Source organism: Neofelis nebulosa, chromosome 1, assembly GCF_028018385.1.
Source record: "Neofelis nebulosa isolate mNeoNeb1 chromosome 1, mNeoNeb1.pri, whole genome shotgun sequence".
Classification (NCBI taxonomy): Eukaryota; Metazoa; Chordata; class Mammalia; order Carnivora; family Felidae; genus Neofelis; species Neofelis nebulosa.
The window spans coordinates 127819931-127834669 of record NC_080782.1 but is presented as its reverse complement, the minus strand read 5'-3'; the positions used below and the strand labels follow the sequence as shown (position 1 = coordinate 127834669).

At 37.9% G+C, this 14739-nt stretch overlaps 1 protein-coding gene across 1 annotated transcript; it reads right to left on the bottom strand.

Annotated features, from left to right (window-relative positions):
- Window positions 1–3380: 3380 nt before the first annotated feature.
- On the bottom strand, window positions 3381–14483 carry LECT2 (leukocyte cell derived chemotaxin 2). Its single transcript, XM_058736021.1, has 4 exons — window positions 14224–14483; window positions 12606–12702; window positions 10533–10678; window positions 3381–3684 (listed from the first exon to the last, which is right to left on the bottom strand). The coding sequence occupies exons 1-4, from the start codon at window positions 14267–14269 to the stop codon at window positions 3518–3520; spliced, it is 456 nt and encodes a 151-aa protein (XP_058592004.1). The 5' UTR covers window positions 14270–14483; the 3' UTR covers window positions 3381–3517.
- Window positions 14484–14739: the final 256 nt, after the last annotated feature.

Genomic DNA, 14739 nt, shown 5'->3' with positions numbered 1-14739 from the left:
AAACTTAAAAAGAAAAAAGAAATGTTTATTACTTTACAGTTCTGAACATTTTTTAATTAGGAAAAACTTTTAAATATTCTCACCTGTTAAAGAAATTAGAATAGAATACATTGTGGTTTGTACGTGGTAGTTTTTTTTAAAAGAGCATGTTTTAGATCTGCCTTTTTTAGAGCGTGTATTTGTGCAAGCATTCTCAGCCCTGCCCCCGTGTTCTTTCTCAGGGCAAGCTGTGTAAGAGCGGGCATCTTACCTCATTTACTTTTGTGTTTGAGACTCTCAGACTGGTGTGTGGTACATTAGTATACCCTCAGTAAGTGGGAGTGGAGCTCATATACTGGTTAAAAAATAAAACCAGTTTCTTAAAGACAGTTGTTACTATTGCAGAGCATGTCCTTTATACCTTAAGATTCCAGGAGACTACAGAAGCGGCATATAAGAAGGCACTCAAAGTCTGGTTAGGATAACGGGACAAACATAAAGGAAATAGGATAACCAAGATGGAGGGTCGGGCTGGTTGAAGATCAGAGTGATGGTGGAAATAGTGAAGAGGTAAACTTTCAGTCTCACTGGGTATTACTCTAACATGACATGGTGGAGGAGTCAGGGAGGAGTATATATACCTGAATGGTAAGGTGGTGGGATGCCAGTGGTGGTTTCACCAGAGAGCAAAGAGAGGGACTAAAGAAGGGAGATCAAGATGGAGTTTCTCCCTGTTACCTACTAACGCAGAGCGATAATGAGTACCAGTGGCCTCTTTTACAGTTGCTGCTCTAATTGGTGGTTTTTAGGGATCTAATAGTCAGACGTAGTGAACTAGACAATAAAATAACCCTTACAAAGACAACTCAGTAAAATTGATCAGCTCAATTACATGACCCTGGTTGGTCTGACTTTTATTGGCTTTATAAATTGAATAGCAAACATTTTTAGGATAGCCAAAATCAAGACAAGAAAATACAGAGTATTTTTGATGCTTTATCTAATGAAGATGTCTCCATTTACTTTGGAAGCTTATGAAAAGTACTGTTTACTTAAGATTAGAGGATTCTAGATTAAAATGGCCACTTATCTTGTCCTTCCATTAAATTACCTTCCTGCAGAAAACTCAGAACATTTTGTAAGTAAAAAGTAATTTTGTTTCCGTTACTAATTTAGTCATCAAACCTGACACCATTTTTGAAGTATATTTTGCTATCATTTCACAAAGGAAAAATAAGTTATTTAGTACTATCACTTTCCTGTCATTTGAACCTTAACAATACTTTGAAGATGTTGACACCCAGATCTAAAAGGAAAAGGAAATTAAAAAACAAAACCCTCTGATGCACCAGAGGGCGCTGTATTCTGGTTCTTCATAAGAGTAATCCTTGGGTCTAAAGTTTGCATTTCCATTCAACAGATATGAGAGTGCTTATCCAGTTCTAGGCAGAAGGCAGCGTTCTTGGGGAAGCTCTCAGTTCCGGGCAATGAGTTTGGTCTTTTAAACAATCGCTTAAGAAGGTTGATTATTTATTGTTCAAGCATTTTAGGGCTCCTTTAAAAACTGTCTTTGAAGTCTCCATGCTATTGCCTATTTTGTGTTCTCAGTGGGAACACAGTGTTTGTCCTTTGAAAGCAAATTTAATTTCCGGAAACAACCTAAAGTTATTTGGCAAGAAGGGATCAATAAGGTAGATGATCAAACCAGAGAGTGTTGGTTATAGGTTTTGTTTTAACTAAGAATCAAACTCTTGTTAGCCTTGTATGAAGTGTCATGATACGGTAGAGAATAATATCTACCTGGATGTGAGGATAAACCAGTTGTGTAGTAGAGACTCTGAACTGAGTCTTCATTAACTCGTTCTTCTTGACCACCCACCTTCACGTCTTGTTACCAGTATAACATATCAGAATAAATACTCATGAAATCACCCCCCAGCTCTAAAATGACAACAATGACATAACAAGAACTTAAATTTTTCTGTGTGGTTTCCCTTTTTCACTTCTGAGATAATTAGTCTTCATTATTTGCTTGATTTCCTTTTTGTATATTCTTACCACACTTGTATGTGTTCCTAAAAATTATGTTTTGATTTTAATTATTTTGACTTTCTAAAAAGAGTATCATATTATATGTAACCTTAAGTACTTGTTTTTACTCAAAATTATATTGTTGTGATTCATCCATTTTGTCATGTCTAGCCGAGGCTCATTGATTATGACTTCTAGACACTATTCCATTCTGTGCTAAACCACACAGTTCATTTTTCATATCAGCTGTCCATGGGGATGTGAGTTGTTCAGGTTTTGCCATGACAAATAGTTATATTATGAACATTTGTATGTGTATGTCTTAGCATACAGATGCAGCTACTTCTCCATTAGTAAAGTTCAGTTAATTACATTTTCCATTAGTACATCTGTTGTAAGAATGGAATCTTCTCACTGGAATTCCAAAAGGATTTAAGCAAAAATTCGTGAAAAGTTTCCAGAATGATAAATCAACCTACTCATTTCTCACTAACTAAAATCCAGGGAGCCAGTTATTTCTGGTCCTTTGAATAGTTGTATGGTCTTTTTTCCCCTTCCTACCTGTTGTCAACATAACTAAGGAAGAATGATCTAGATGTAAAGTGATGTGTAGAGGGGCACCAGGGTGGCTCAGTGGGTTAAGCATCTGACTCTTGATCTCAGCTCAGGTTGTGATCTCAGGGTTGTGAGTTCAAGCCCCACGTTAGACACCGTGCTGGGCATGAAGCCTACTTAAAAAAAAAATAATGTGTAGAAATAAGTGGCTACGATATGCATATGGCTAGATGAGGCTGATTGACTTGGTTCCAGGAGATACTTCAGGTTAAGATAGACCTCTTTCTCATTCCAGTGCTTCCTATAATGTGCTCTTACTGAAATTGAGACTACTAATGTATTTTCTTGGAATGCCATCATTTATGATTTAGAAAATCTTGTTGATATAGTGTGGGGAAGTGTGGTTGTGCAGACCAGCAAACTCTGTCTTAATCCATGCAAGCTCCTCACCCTGTGACCAGTTTGACATACCTGAGGATATTGCTTTGCTGAAACTTTTTAATACCTTAACTAAAGTTTAACTCTCATTTGTTCACTCAATATTTGTGCATGTGTGTCTACCATTGTGCAACATTCTCTTCTTGTACCAAGAAAATAACTTAAGGCTTTTTCTTATTTTCAAGCAGAAAGGTAGCTAGTTTTAGAAGTACCAAAAATGCAGCCTGGATAGCTGGAAGTCATGTTTGTTAATCCTATGTATTGAAGACTAAGGAAATTTAAACAAACAAGCAAAACCCCTCAGATCCCATATGTAACAGAAAAATCAGAGAACCCTCAGAAATTAGTTGACAATCAAAAATCAGAGTGGCAATGAGTTGAAATAAAACACTATTTTCTATTTTGCACTCATCATGTTTTTATTTGGACACAAATTTCTTGAAAAGTAGGATATGCATCCATGTTTTTAAGAAGATGGTTTTCTATTTAGAAGATCAAGTCATCTGTCTTCTACTTAGAGATATGCAGTAGGATCACTCAAGTCACAGTTTTCAATATGTATATGGGATTGTATGCCAGGATGAACTTTCTGCAAGGGCAATACAGTTCCCAGTTTTTCTCCCTTCTTGATGGAACCTTTATATTTAATTGGCTTAATATGGAACATTTTTATACAAAAACCTAAAAGAAAAGAAATTAAATTAGTTTTTATCTGGGTTTTAGTAGCCTTGAATCAGGAATTCAAAAAATAACAGAAATGGAAGAAAAGACCAAAAAAATGAGTTGATTGAACTCAATGAGGAAATTGAGGAAGATGACAAAATCATACCAGAAATGACTAAAATTACAAGATGCCGAAGGGAAAACAGATTCATATGAAAATTTAATAAAGACATTGAGGAATAACAGAAAAACGCTAGCTGAGAAAATTGAGACTATTAACATATTTTCTTGTTCTCACCCAGAACAATTTCAACTCTAAGACATATTCTTATAAAATGATAAGACTTTAAAGACAAATAAAAATGGACATAATTGGCACAAGATTGAAACTCTTACTAAATACCCAAAGAAAATAATTTTAAAGACAAAGACCCACCAAATAGATAGGTGGAGTTATTGTAATACTATCATCATAATGTAATATGACAATGTTGAGACCACATATATGAGTTATATCTATAAATGTTAACTCATCTGTTAAAAAAATGTTCCTACTAGCTTAAAAAGCAAAACCCAATTATATCCTATATACAGTAAAACACAACAGTTGAAAAAGGCAAAAAATAAGGGGCTGGAAAAAGATGTGTCAAGCAAATGGAAACAATAAGGAAAGCAAGGGTTATGATTCTGTTATCAGAGATTCGGATTCGGGACAAAAAGCATTGAAACGTAACAAAGGAGGACAATTTGTAATGCTAAATCCAATGAAGATACAGCATTTACAACCCCCTGTGCACTAAACACAAACCATCTATATAAGGCAGAGACTACTGGAGAAACAGGGAGAAATAGAAACACACTAGAAGATTTTAATACACATATCAGTGAAAACAGTCAAGTAGACAGAATTGTGCTGTCTGACATGGTAGACACTAGCCACAAGTGGCCAGTCTGCACTTGAAATGTAGCTCATCTGAATTAAATGCACTTTGAGTATAAGATGCATGCTCGATTTTGAAGACAGTACAACAAAAGTAAAATACTAGTAATTTTTATGTTGCATTTTAAAATAATATTATAGACACTGAATTAAATAAAATATTAAAATTAATTTTACCTATTTTTAAACTTTCTTAATGTAACTAGAAAATTTTAAATTATCTATGGTGACTTGTATTTCTGTTGAACTTTGCTGATTTAGAAGATCTAAACAAAATCAATATAATGTGTCTTATATGCATGTTAAACAATATGTGCACAATTTCAACCCTGCAAGCCAATGTGACAACTAATAGTACAGGAAGAACTAAATAAATGGAGAATATAACATGTTAATTAATTAGAAGACTCATTACTTTTAAGATATCAGTTCTCGATTTCATCTGTGTAGTCAATGCAAACCCAAAGTCCCAGCAGAATTTTTGGTGGAAATTGATAAACTGATTGTTTTTTTAATGTACTTTTTAAAGTTTATTTATTTTGAGAGAGAGAGAGAGAGAGTGTGTGTGTGTGTAAGTGGAGGAGGGTCATAGAGAGTGGGAGAGAGAGAATCCCAAGCAGGCTCCATGCTGTCAGCCTGATGAAGAGCTCAAACTCATCAACCATGTGATCATGAGGCACTCTAGATCATTGAGCTGAGATCAAGAGTCAGAAGCTTAACTGACTGAGCCAACTAGATGCCCTTGATAAACTGATTTTGTAATATATTTGGAAATACACATGAGGAAGAATTGTCAAGGCAATCTGAAAGAATAAATTTGAAAGATTTATGTTATATCAAGATGTGTTTTTGGTTTTTAATATTTATTTTTAGAGAGAGGGAGTGCAAGTGGGGTAGGGGCAGAGAGAGAGAGAGAGAGAAAGAAAATCCCAAGAAGACTCCGCACTGTCAGTGCAGAGCCCCACGTGGGGTTCAATCTCATGAACCATGAGACCATGACCTGAGCCAAAATCAAGAGTTGGACGCTTAACCAACTGAGCCACCCAGGCGCTCCCAAGATATTTTAAAGCTACAGTAATTAAGACAGTTGGATATTTGTGTAAGATCGACACATTGACCAATGAAATACAATAGAAAAATCAGAAACAAACCCATGTTTATTCAGACCATGACTTACCACAAAAGACTATACTGCATTAGAGTAGGGGGAAAAAATAGTCTTTTCAGCTTAATGGTACTGAGTCAGAAACTAATGTGAGAAAAAAAGATCTTGAACCCTATCTCATTCCTTACACAAAACCCAATTCCAAGTGGATTATAAATCTAAATATGAAAGATGAAGCAATAAAACTTACAGAAGAAAAAAATACTTTTATGACTTTATGATGAGCAAATGTGTCTTAAACAGGTAAAAACATGTTATCAATAAAGGAAAATACTACCAAATTGGACTAAAACAAAAATAAGAATTTTTGTTTATTAAAAGACAGCAAAAATAAAGTGTAAAGGTAACCCATGAAGTGGGAGAAGATATTTACAATACATAGATCTGACAGACGACTCATCTACAGTATACAAAAAGCTCCTACGTGCCAATAAGAAAAATGCAGAAAACACAGGGAGAAATACTTGAATAGGCACCTCACAAAAGATAATATCCATGCTATCAATAAATACAAAAAGGTGCTCCGTTGCATTAGCCATCAGGAAAATGCAAGTTAAAGCCAATAATGACATGTCAGGTAAAGGGTTAATATCCAAAATCTATAAAGAACTTCTCAAATTCAAAACCCAAAAACAATCCAGTGAAGAAATGGGTGGAGGACATGAATAGACACTTTTCCAAAGAAATTAGATGGCTAACAGACTTGTGAAAAATATGGTCAACATCACTCATCATCAAGGAAATAAAAAACAAAACCACAATGAAATACTTCCTCATACCTGTCAGAATAGCTAAAATTAACAACTCAGGAAACAACATGTTGAAGAGGATGTGGAGAAAGGGGAACCCTTTTGCACTGTTGATGGGAATGCAAACTGGAGTAGCCACTCTGGAAAACAGAATGGAGGTTCCTCAAAAAATTAAAAGTAGGACTACCCTATGACCCAGAAGTTGCACTACTAGGTATTTATTTATCCAAAGGATACAAAAATGCAGATTCAAAGAGGCACATGCACCCCAATGTTCGTTCATAACAATGCTATTAAGAACAGTTAAACTATTGAAAGAGTACAAATGTCTATTGACTGATGAATGGATAAAGAAGATGTGGTATATATATAATGGAATATTCAGTCATCAGAAACAATGAAATCTTGCCATTTGCAATAATATGGATGGAACCAGAGTGTATTATGCTAAGCTAAATAAGTCCATCAGAGAAAGACAAATACCATATGATTTCACTTATATGTGGAATTTAAGAACTAAAACAGGTGAATATAGGGGAAGGGAAGGAAAAGTAAAGATAAAAACAGGGAGGCAAACCATAAGAAGCTCTTAACTATAAAGAAAAACAGGGTTGATGGAGGTGGGTGGGGGTTGGGCTAAATAGGTGATGGGTATTAAAGAGGGTACTTGTGATGAGCACTGAGTGTTTTATGTAAGTGATGAGTCACTGAATTCTACTGAAACCAATACTACACTATATGTTAATTAACTTGGATCTAAATAAAAATAAATAAAGCCAATGAGATGCCACCATATACTCATCACAATGGCTGAAATGGGGGGGGGCACTTGGGTGGCTCAGTTAAGTGTTCAACTCTTGATCTTGACTCAGGTCATGATCTCATGACTCATGAGTTTGAGTCTCGTGTTGGACTCTGCACTGACAGTGTGGAGCCTGCTTGGGATTCTTTCTCTCCCTCTTTCTGCCCCTTCCCTGCTTGCACTCTCTCTCTTTCTCTCAAAATAAATAAACTTAAAAAAAAGAGAATTGCTGAAGTGGAAAGTTGGAAGATAGCACCAAGTATTGTGTATGGAGCAACTGGAACTGTTACACACTCCTCATTGGAGTGTAAATTGGAACCACTGCTTTGGAAAACACAGTAGCTGTTAGAGCAGAAGGTACATATGTACCAAGTGATCCAGCTCTTCCACTTGTACAACATTCTGCCATCAGCGAGTGTGCTGATTCCAATTATGCATTCTGAAACTGGGGAAATTACCAGAGAGTGGATTTGTGGACACACTGGGACCACTGTCAGATGGACCCTAATGAAAATCTACATTGATCACCTGACCCTAGAAGCCTCTATTCTGACTGATTGGCCACATTGGCCTTTTGGGTGTCCAAGAGTTAAGTCTCAGTTGTTGAGCAAGTGTCCAGTAGTCTCTGCGAAGCGCAATTCTTTCTTCTTCCCCAGTGTACAGCCATCCTGCTTAATGGTGGCAGTTCTCTTTGAGGACAGCTAGAAGTAAGGTTTATGGTGTAAATTTTAGGCTGTGTGAACTAATCTTTGACAAAGCAGGAAAGAACATCCGATGGAAAAAAGACAGTCTCTTTAACAAATGGTGCTGGGAGAACTGGACAGCAACATGCAGAAGGTTGAAACTAGACCACTTTCTCACACCATTCACAAAAATAAACTCAAAATGGATCAAGGACCTGAATGTGAGACAGGAAACCATCAAAACCCTAGAGGAGAAAGCAGGAAAAGACCTCTCTGACCTCAGCCGTAGCAATCTCTTACTCGACACATCCCCAAAGGCAAGGGAATTAAAAGCAAAAATGAATTACTGGGACCTTATGAAGATAAAAAGCTTCTGCACAGCAAAGGAAACAACCAACAAAACTAAAAGGCAACCAACGGAATGAGAAAAGACATTCGCAAATGACATATCGGACAAAGGGCTAGTATCCAAAATCTATAAAGAGCTCACCAAACTCCACACCCGAAAAACAAATAACCCAGTGAAGAAATGGGCAGAAAACATGAATAGACACTTCTCTAAAGAAGACATCTGGATGGCCAACAGGCACATGAAAAGATGCTCAACGTCGCTCCTTATCAGGGAAATACAAATCAAAACCACGCTCAGATATCACCTCACGCCAATCAGAGTGGCCAAAATGAACAAATCAGGAGACTATAGATGCTGGAGAGGATGTGGAGAAACGGGAACCCTCTTGCACTGTTGGTGGGAATGCAAACTGGTGCAGCCGCTCTGGAAAGCAGTGTGGCGGTTCCTCAGAAAATTAAAAATAGACCTACCCTATGACCCAGCAATAGCACTGCTAGGAATTTACCCAAGGGATACAGGAGTACTGATGCATAGGGGCACTTGTACCCCAATGTTGATAGCAGCACTCTCAACAATAGCCAAATTATGGAAAGAGCCTAAATGTCCATCAACTGATGAATGGATAAAGAAATTGTGATTTATATACACAATGGAGTACTACGTGGCAATGAGAAAGAACGAAATATGGCCCTTTGTAGCAACGTGGATGGAACTGGAGAGTGTGATGCTAAGTGAAATAAGCCATACAGAGAAAGACAGATACCATATGTTTTCACTCTTATGTGGATCCTGAGAAACTTAACAGAAACCCATGGGGGAGGGGAAGGAAAAAAAAGAAAAAAGGTGAGAGTGGGAGAGAGCCAAAGCATAAGAGACTCTTAAAAACTGAGAACAAACTGAGGGTTGATGGGGGGTGGGAGGGTGGGTGATGGGTATTGAGGAGGGCACCTTTTGGGATGAGCACTGGGTGTTGTATGGAAACCAATTTGACAATAAATTTCATATATTGAAAAAAATAAATAAGTAAAATTAAAAAAAAAATAAAAAATTTTAGGCTGTGTGACGGAGCCCTTCCTCAAAGGGGCTGAGCCTTGGTTTCTTTCAAGGGGCCCTGGGCTTGTGAACTGGTGCAAGTCTGGGGGTGGGAGGCAGTTTTGTGACCCAGTATGGTGATGATTGAAGTCACGATTTTGTTCATCAGACCTAGAGTGTTTCCATTTATACAAATCAAATCAGGCTTTAGTAGGCTGCCCGTTTGTTCAGTTCTTGGGTCACCATGATTAACTAGACAATGCCACAGATCTCTGTCCTTCAGATGAATCTGATGGCCTCTTCAGCTCTGCAGCCTGTTAGGTAACCATGCCAACCTTGGCCTTGCTTACTAAGTGGACTCTATCCAGTGGCAGCAGTTTCTCTTGTCATTTGGGTCCTATAGAGAATAACCACCATAGAGCCCTTGAGGATGTGAGCTCCCTCACAAAGTGTTTCTTATGGTGGTGAGGGGAGTGTCCTCAGGGCCCGTTTCTGACAGGAATGCACATTTGTGTTCATTAAAAGACACATGCAGGAAAGTTTATGGAATTTTCATAATTGCCTGAAACTCGATACTACCCAGATGTCCATTTAGAAAAGAATGATTATGTAGATGAAGATCTATGCATAGAATCAAGCCCTCTACATCAACGAGAATGAAGGAACTAGAACGACACACACAAGTAAACAGTAAGCCCAATACCTGGAGTACTGGGTGACCCAGCTTAACCTAGAACATAGAAGCCTTTGAAAATATTTTCCAGCCAATTTTTGCAGGAATGCCAACATCTTTGAATTGTAGGATTTTGATGAATGAAAGTATTTATTTATTATAGTAGATACTGTTGAAAGTGACCTTGTTTGTAGACTATTAGGCAAAACCACATGGGCCACAAGAAGAAAGCCTTTCAGTCAGCTGTGGGGTTAGGTAGAGTGTGTGCATAAAGAAAATGATTTCAGAGGAAGAGGTGGAACGTATTTGAAAATGCATCTAGCTGTTTTAGTTTGGTACCCTATGGCCTTTGTATTCTAGGTGTTACTATTTTGAAGGATGTATGACACTTCGGCATATCGCATGTGCATTAAATAAATAAGCATCAAACATTTCCAGCATGTGCCCCAGGTATAGACAGCACCTCTCACCTCTTCCAGATATCCGAACTCCATTATTAATGGCATTTTTGTTCTTATAAGGTTTCTCCTGGCCTACAATCGTTCCAGTGAAAGGCGCATACACAGTCGATCCATCAGAGCACAAGACGTCCACACCCTGGTGAGGCCTATGATTTCTAAAATGTAAATAAGAATGAGCAGACTGAGGAAACTGTCCTAGGGACTTTATTGCCCAGAAACGTGGTGTTAGCCCACTGTTCCCAGACTAGGATATCAAACCCTGAAACTGCCACACCATATTGGGAGGTCCCAGGTTTCCTCACTCTCTTTAGCACAATTTTAACCTCCCTTCCTGCAGGTAGTAATAACCATATTGTAAAGATTAAAGTCTTTAGGATAGTATTTGGTATATGGAGAGCCTTTAAGAATTCATTAGCTATTATTGTTACATGGCATTTTGGGGAAATGAGACAATCTATGTAAGTAAATTTTTAAAACCTATTTATTCTTTTGAAGTTTATTTATTTTGAGAGAGAGGGAGAGAGCTCAGGGGAGGGGCAGAGAGAGAGAGAGGGAGAGAGAATCCCAAGCAGGCTCCATGCTGTCAGTACAGAGCCTGATCCAGGACTTGATCCCCTGAACTGTGAGATCATGACCTGAGCTGAAATCAAGAGTCAGACAGTTACCTGACTGAGCCACCCAGGGGTCCATATGTAAGTAAATGTTTAAAAGATTTTTTTAACATCTATTTATTATTGAGAAACAGAGAGAGACAGAGCATGAGCATGGGAGGGGCAAAGAGAGAGGAAGACACAAATTCGAAGCAGGCTCCAGGCTCCGAGCTGTCAGCACAGACCCCGACTTGGGGCTCAAACTCACAAACCGTGAGATCATGACCTGAGCTGAAGTCAGACACTTAACCGACTGAGCCACCCAGGTGCCCCCATATGTAAGTAAATTTTATAGATATATGACTCTTCACCCCATCAAGACCAGTTGTAAAAGAGTTATCTCTTTATGGAAACCTATCATAAAAGAATCATATGTTCCCTTCATCTTATTTTTGTCTCAGTGACCAGAAGTTGTCATAAACAACATTTTTTGTATATGGTATTTTAATACAGTGAGTGATACCTCCTGAGTTTATTAAAGTGGGTCAAGAACAAACACAAAATGATCCCAGATTGTGAGATTTCTTGAAGTTGTCTCTGAAAATCCTCACTGTTGTTTGCATTCACTCTTTCCAGCCCCCTCTCCCTTCTAATAGGCTAGCACCTGAAAAATCCAATCTGTGAGGATTGTTAGAATTGTGTATAAAGCAACACTGAGCGGGATTCCAAGTGAAAAACCAGTAAATTATTGTAGAAGTCAAGTGCATACACACTTTCGGGTATGAACAAATTAAGTCTTAATTCTGGCAATTGAGCGGCCATTTTTCCATATTTCCCATCTCAACCCTGCTGCTCCGGGTATTTGAGGTTGCTTTGTAAGTAGCATTTGTTTAAGTGAGAACTCCACTATAATTAGGATGGAGATTGATGATGCAATTGGACACATGGCTATTTCATCAGAGTGGCACCCCTAAGGTGGTGCTGTGCATTATTGAAAATTCACAAATGTGTCCCTTATTGTTTAGAAGAAATGGCCTGTCGAGGGCCAGCCTCTGATGTTGAACTCCCACATCCTGGGTCAGTAACATCATGGTGTGATGGGAAGAGGAACCAAAAGCGTGAATCGTTATGCAGCTTTTCCCACCTCCAACTGTGGTGGACAGGTGCCTTAACCCTTCATACCTCAGTTCAAGTCCCTCTTGAATAAAATGTGATAGTAATGTTGATTTTCACCTTGGAAAAACCAGGTGGGTAACACTGAGAAGGAAAACACTGCATTTGCTCCCCTTTCTCTTTATTACATGCTTTATCCCCAATTCAGAGGCTATCCTTGAAACAGAGGTCTTGGAAGTTGCTCTAAAGATAGTAGTCCAGCTGGTTTCATCGCTGTGTCCTGCTGTTAAAGGGAGATGACCGTGAGTGTTTGAGGCAAGGACACTAAGCAAGAGGTTAAGAACCAAAAGAATTTATGGTTATTTGTGAAACCCCATACCTTTGAGCAGTATACCGGCCACAGCCATGCCTGTCACATGTCCTGATCTCATTGGAAGACTTGCCAGCACAGATACTAGCCCATGGTCCAGCCAGAGCTAAAAAAGAGAAACATGACAAGCAGATTTCCTGACCTCACATATTTCCAGTCTCTTTTTACCTTGTCAGTCTCCTGGTAGCTTCAACGCTTCTGTTTTCACTATAGTTTTTCTCTAACTTTCTATATTTTATGGGCAGGTGTTCCTTTAATTCCTGATTCGGGTGTAAAGTTCGCTTTTTCCCTTACCATAAAATTCTGTCTTATGACATACACCGTATTTGTAAATGTGTTTATTTATAAGCATTAATCTCCATCATTACGGTTTGTTTCATATTATCAACTAATAAATGCCCTAAGTTATGATTCTCAAACTTTCTTTGCTTATTACTTGGGACCGCTGTGTTTAGGTTAAGCAAAAATAATCAAACAGCATGGTGCCAAGAAATAATTCAAGAAATTCTAAAGTAACTTTGAGATGTTCCTTTATCGTTAGTCCTAAAAGTCAAATCCAAGAAAATGTATGAATTGAAGAAGCAAACTCTGAACTAGCAAAGCAGACTCTGAACTAAATAGATCTCTTTTCTGTCTGCAAGCATGGAAGAGGGAGATTCTTAGAAATAAGAACATGTCAGACCAATTTAGCCTAGGGTGGAGGGAGAAGACAAGGGAAGGGAGTAGAAATAATTATATGAAAAATTGTGAAGTAGTAAAACATGGAGGAAGGGCTGGCTCTCTCAGTGTATTTTGTGCACACTTGTTTTAGGTGCATCTTCTCTTTAGTATATGCTAAATTGAGATAAATGTTCAATTGAATTAAATTTCCCAGATTTCCAATGTTAACGTTCACAGAGAGATGCAGTTAGCCAACTCATCCTTTCACTTCAGAATAAACTAACAAAACAGAAGCAAAAGCAAGAACCAGCTAATTTGATTGTTGATTTTCGTCAAAGATATTTTACTATTCATTAATATATGTGCTGTGAGAGGAACAACAGAATATGGCCATTTAAGTTTATATGGCTGTTTAAGTATATTCTTTAATGTATTTTTTAGAAGATGGGCTTCAAATGTCTTATACCTTTGAGCCAAACTTCAAGTCAACATCTTGATCGAGATACAATACCATCACTTTGGCAACTAGTATTTATCCTGGGGGATTGAGGCAGATATTAGGTGATTTATTAGCGTATTCATTTTTCCTCTCCTGCTGTGATGGTTAAGGGAGCGAGAGTTCCCTTTGCCATAATCCACGCCAGTCGCTGCGTAAGGAATTCTCCAAATCAAATTCTTATACAAACTTCTTATTTTCTAATTATGTTCCATTTAAATCCTAGGCCAAGATTAATAGACTTTTCTTAAAGTCCTCTATTCCACTTTTATGATTCCCTTGTTCAAGAAGGACAGCATTCAGGTGGAAGTCGGGAGAAGTCCCCCTTTCCCCTGTATTCTTCCTAGTCCATTTTCAGTAGTCAAACACACACATTTCTCTTGTGGTTGTGATATTCCTGACTTTTGAATCTATTACTGAAATCCGTTTTTTAAAATTAGCCAAGATTCTCAAATTGTTTTTTGCACTTACCAGTCGAAATGAAGACAGCAAAAAGGAGGACTTCTGTGGAAAACATTTGGCTTTTGCTTTCCTTGTGATGTTTCTTTCTCTGATAATTGGAATTGCCCCCACACTCTTTGAAGAATAGCCAAGGTTGAATTATGTAGCCTTGGAATTCTGCATCATTCAGGTCTTTCGTTTACTGTGAGACACACACAAAAACAAGAATGAAGCAAGTCAAAGTCAAATATTCCCTGGGTAGCTATTTGGTTCACGTGTAGGGCCTATGTAAAAGTATTTGATCTGAAGAAGGAGTTAATTTTATTGGAAATGCTGACTAAACATTAACAGAAAGTGATAAGGTAGCTGACCATCTTCTGGGCTGCAACTTCATGAATGGCTGCGTACATAGGAAAAATACAAAAATATGCACAGATTAATTTTAAGATAATAGGTACCTCTCAGGAAGGAGGGAAATAGAATTGTGGAGGAGTATACAGAGTGCTTAAACTCTAAAATACTTAGTAAAAATGTGAGAAGGAAACA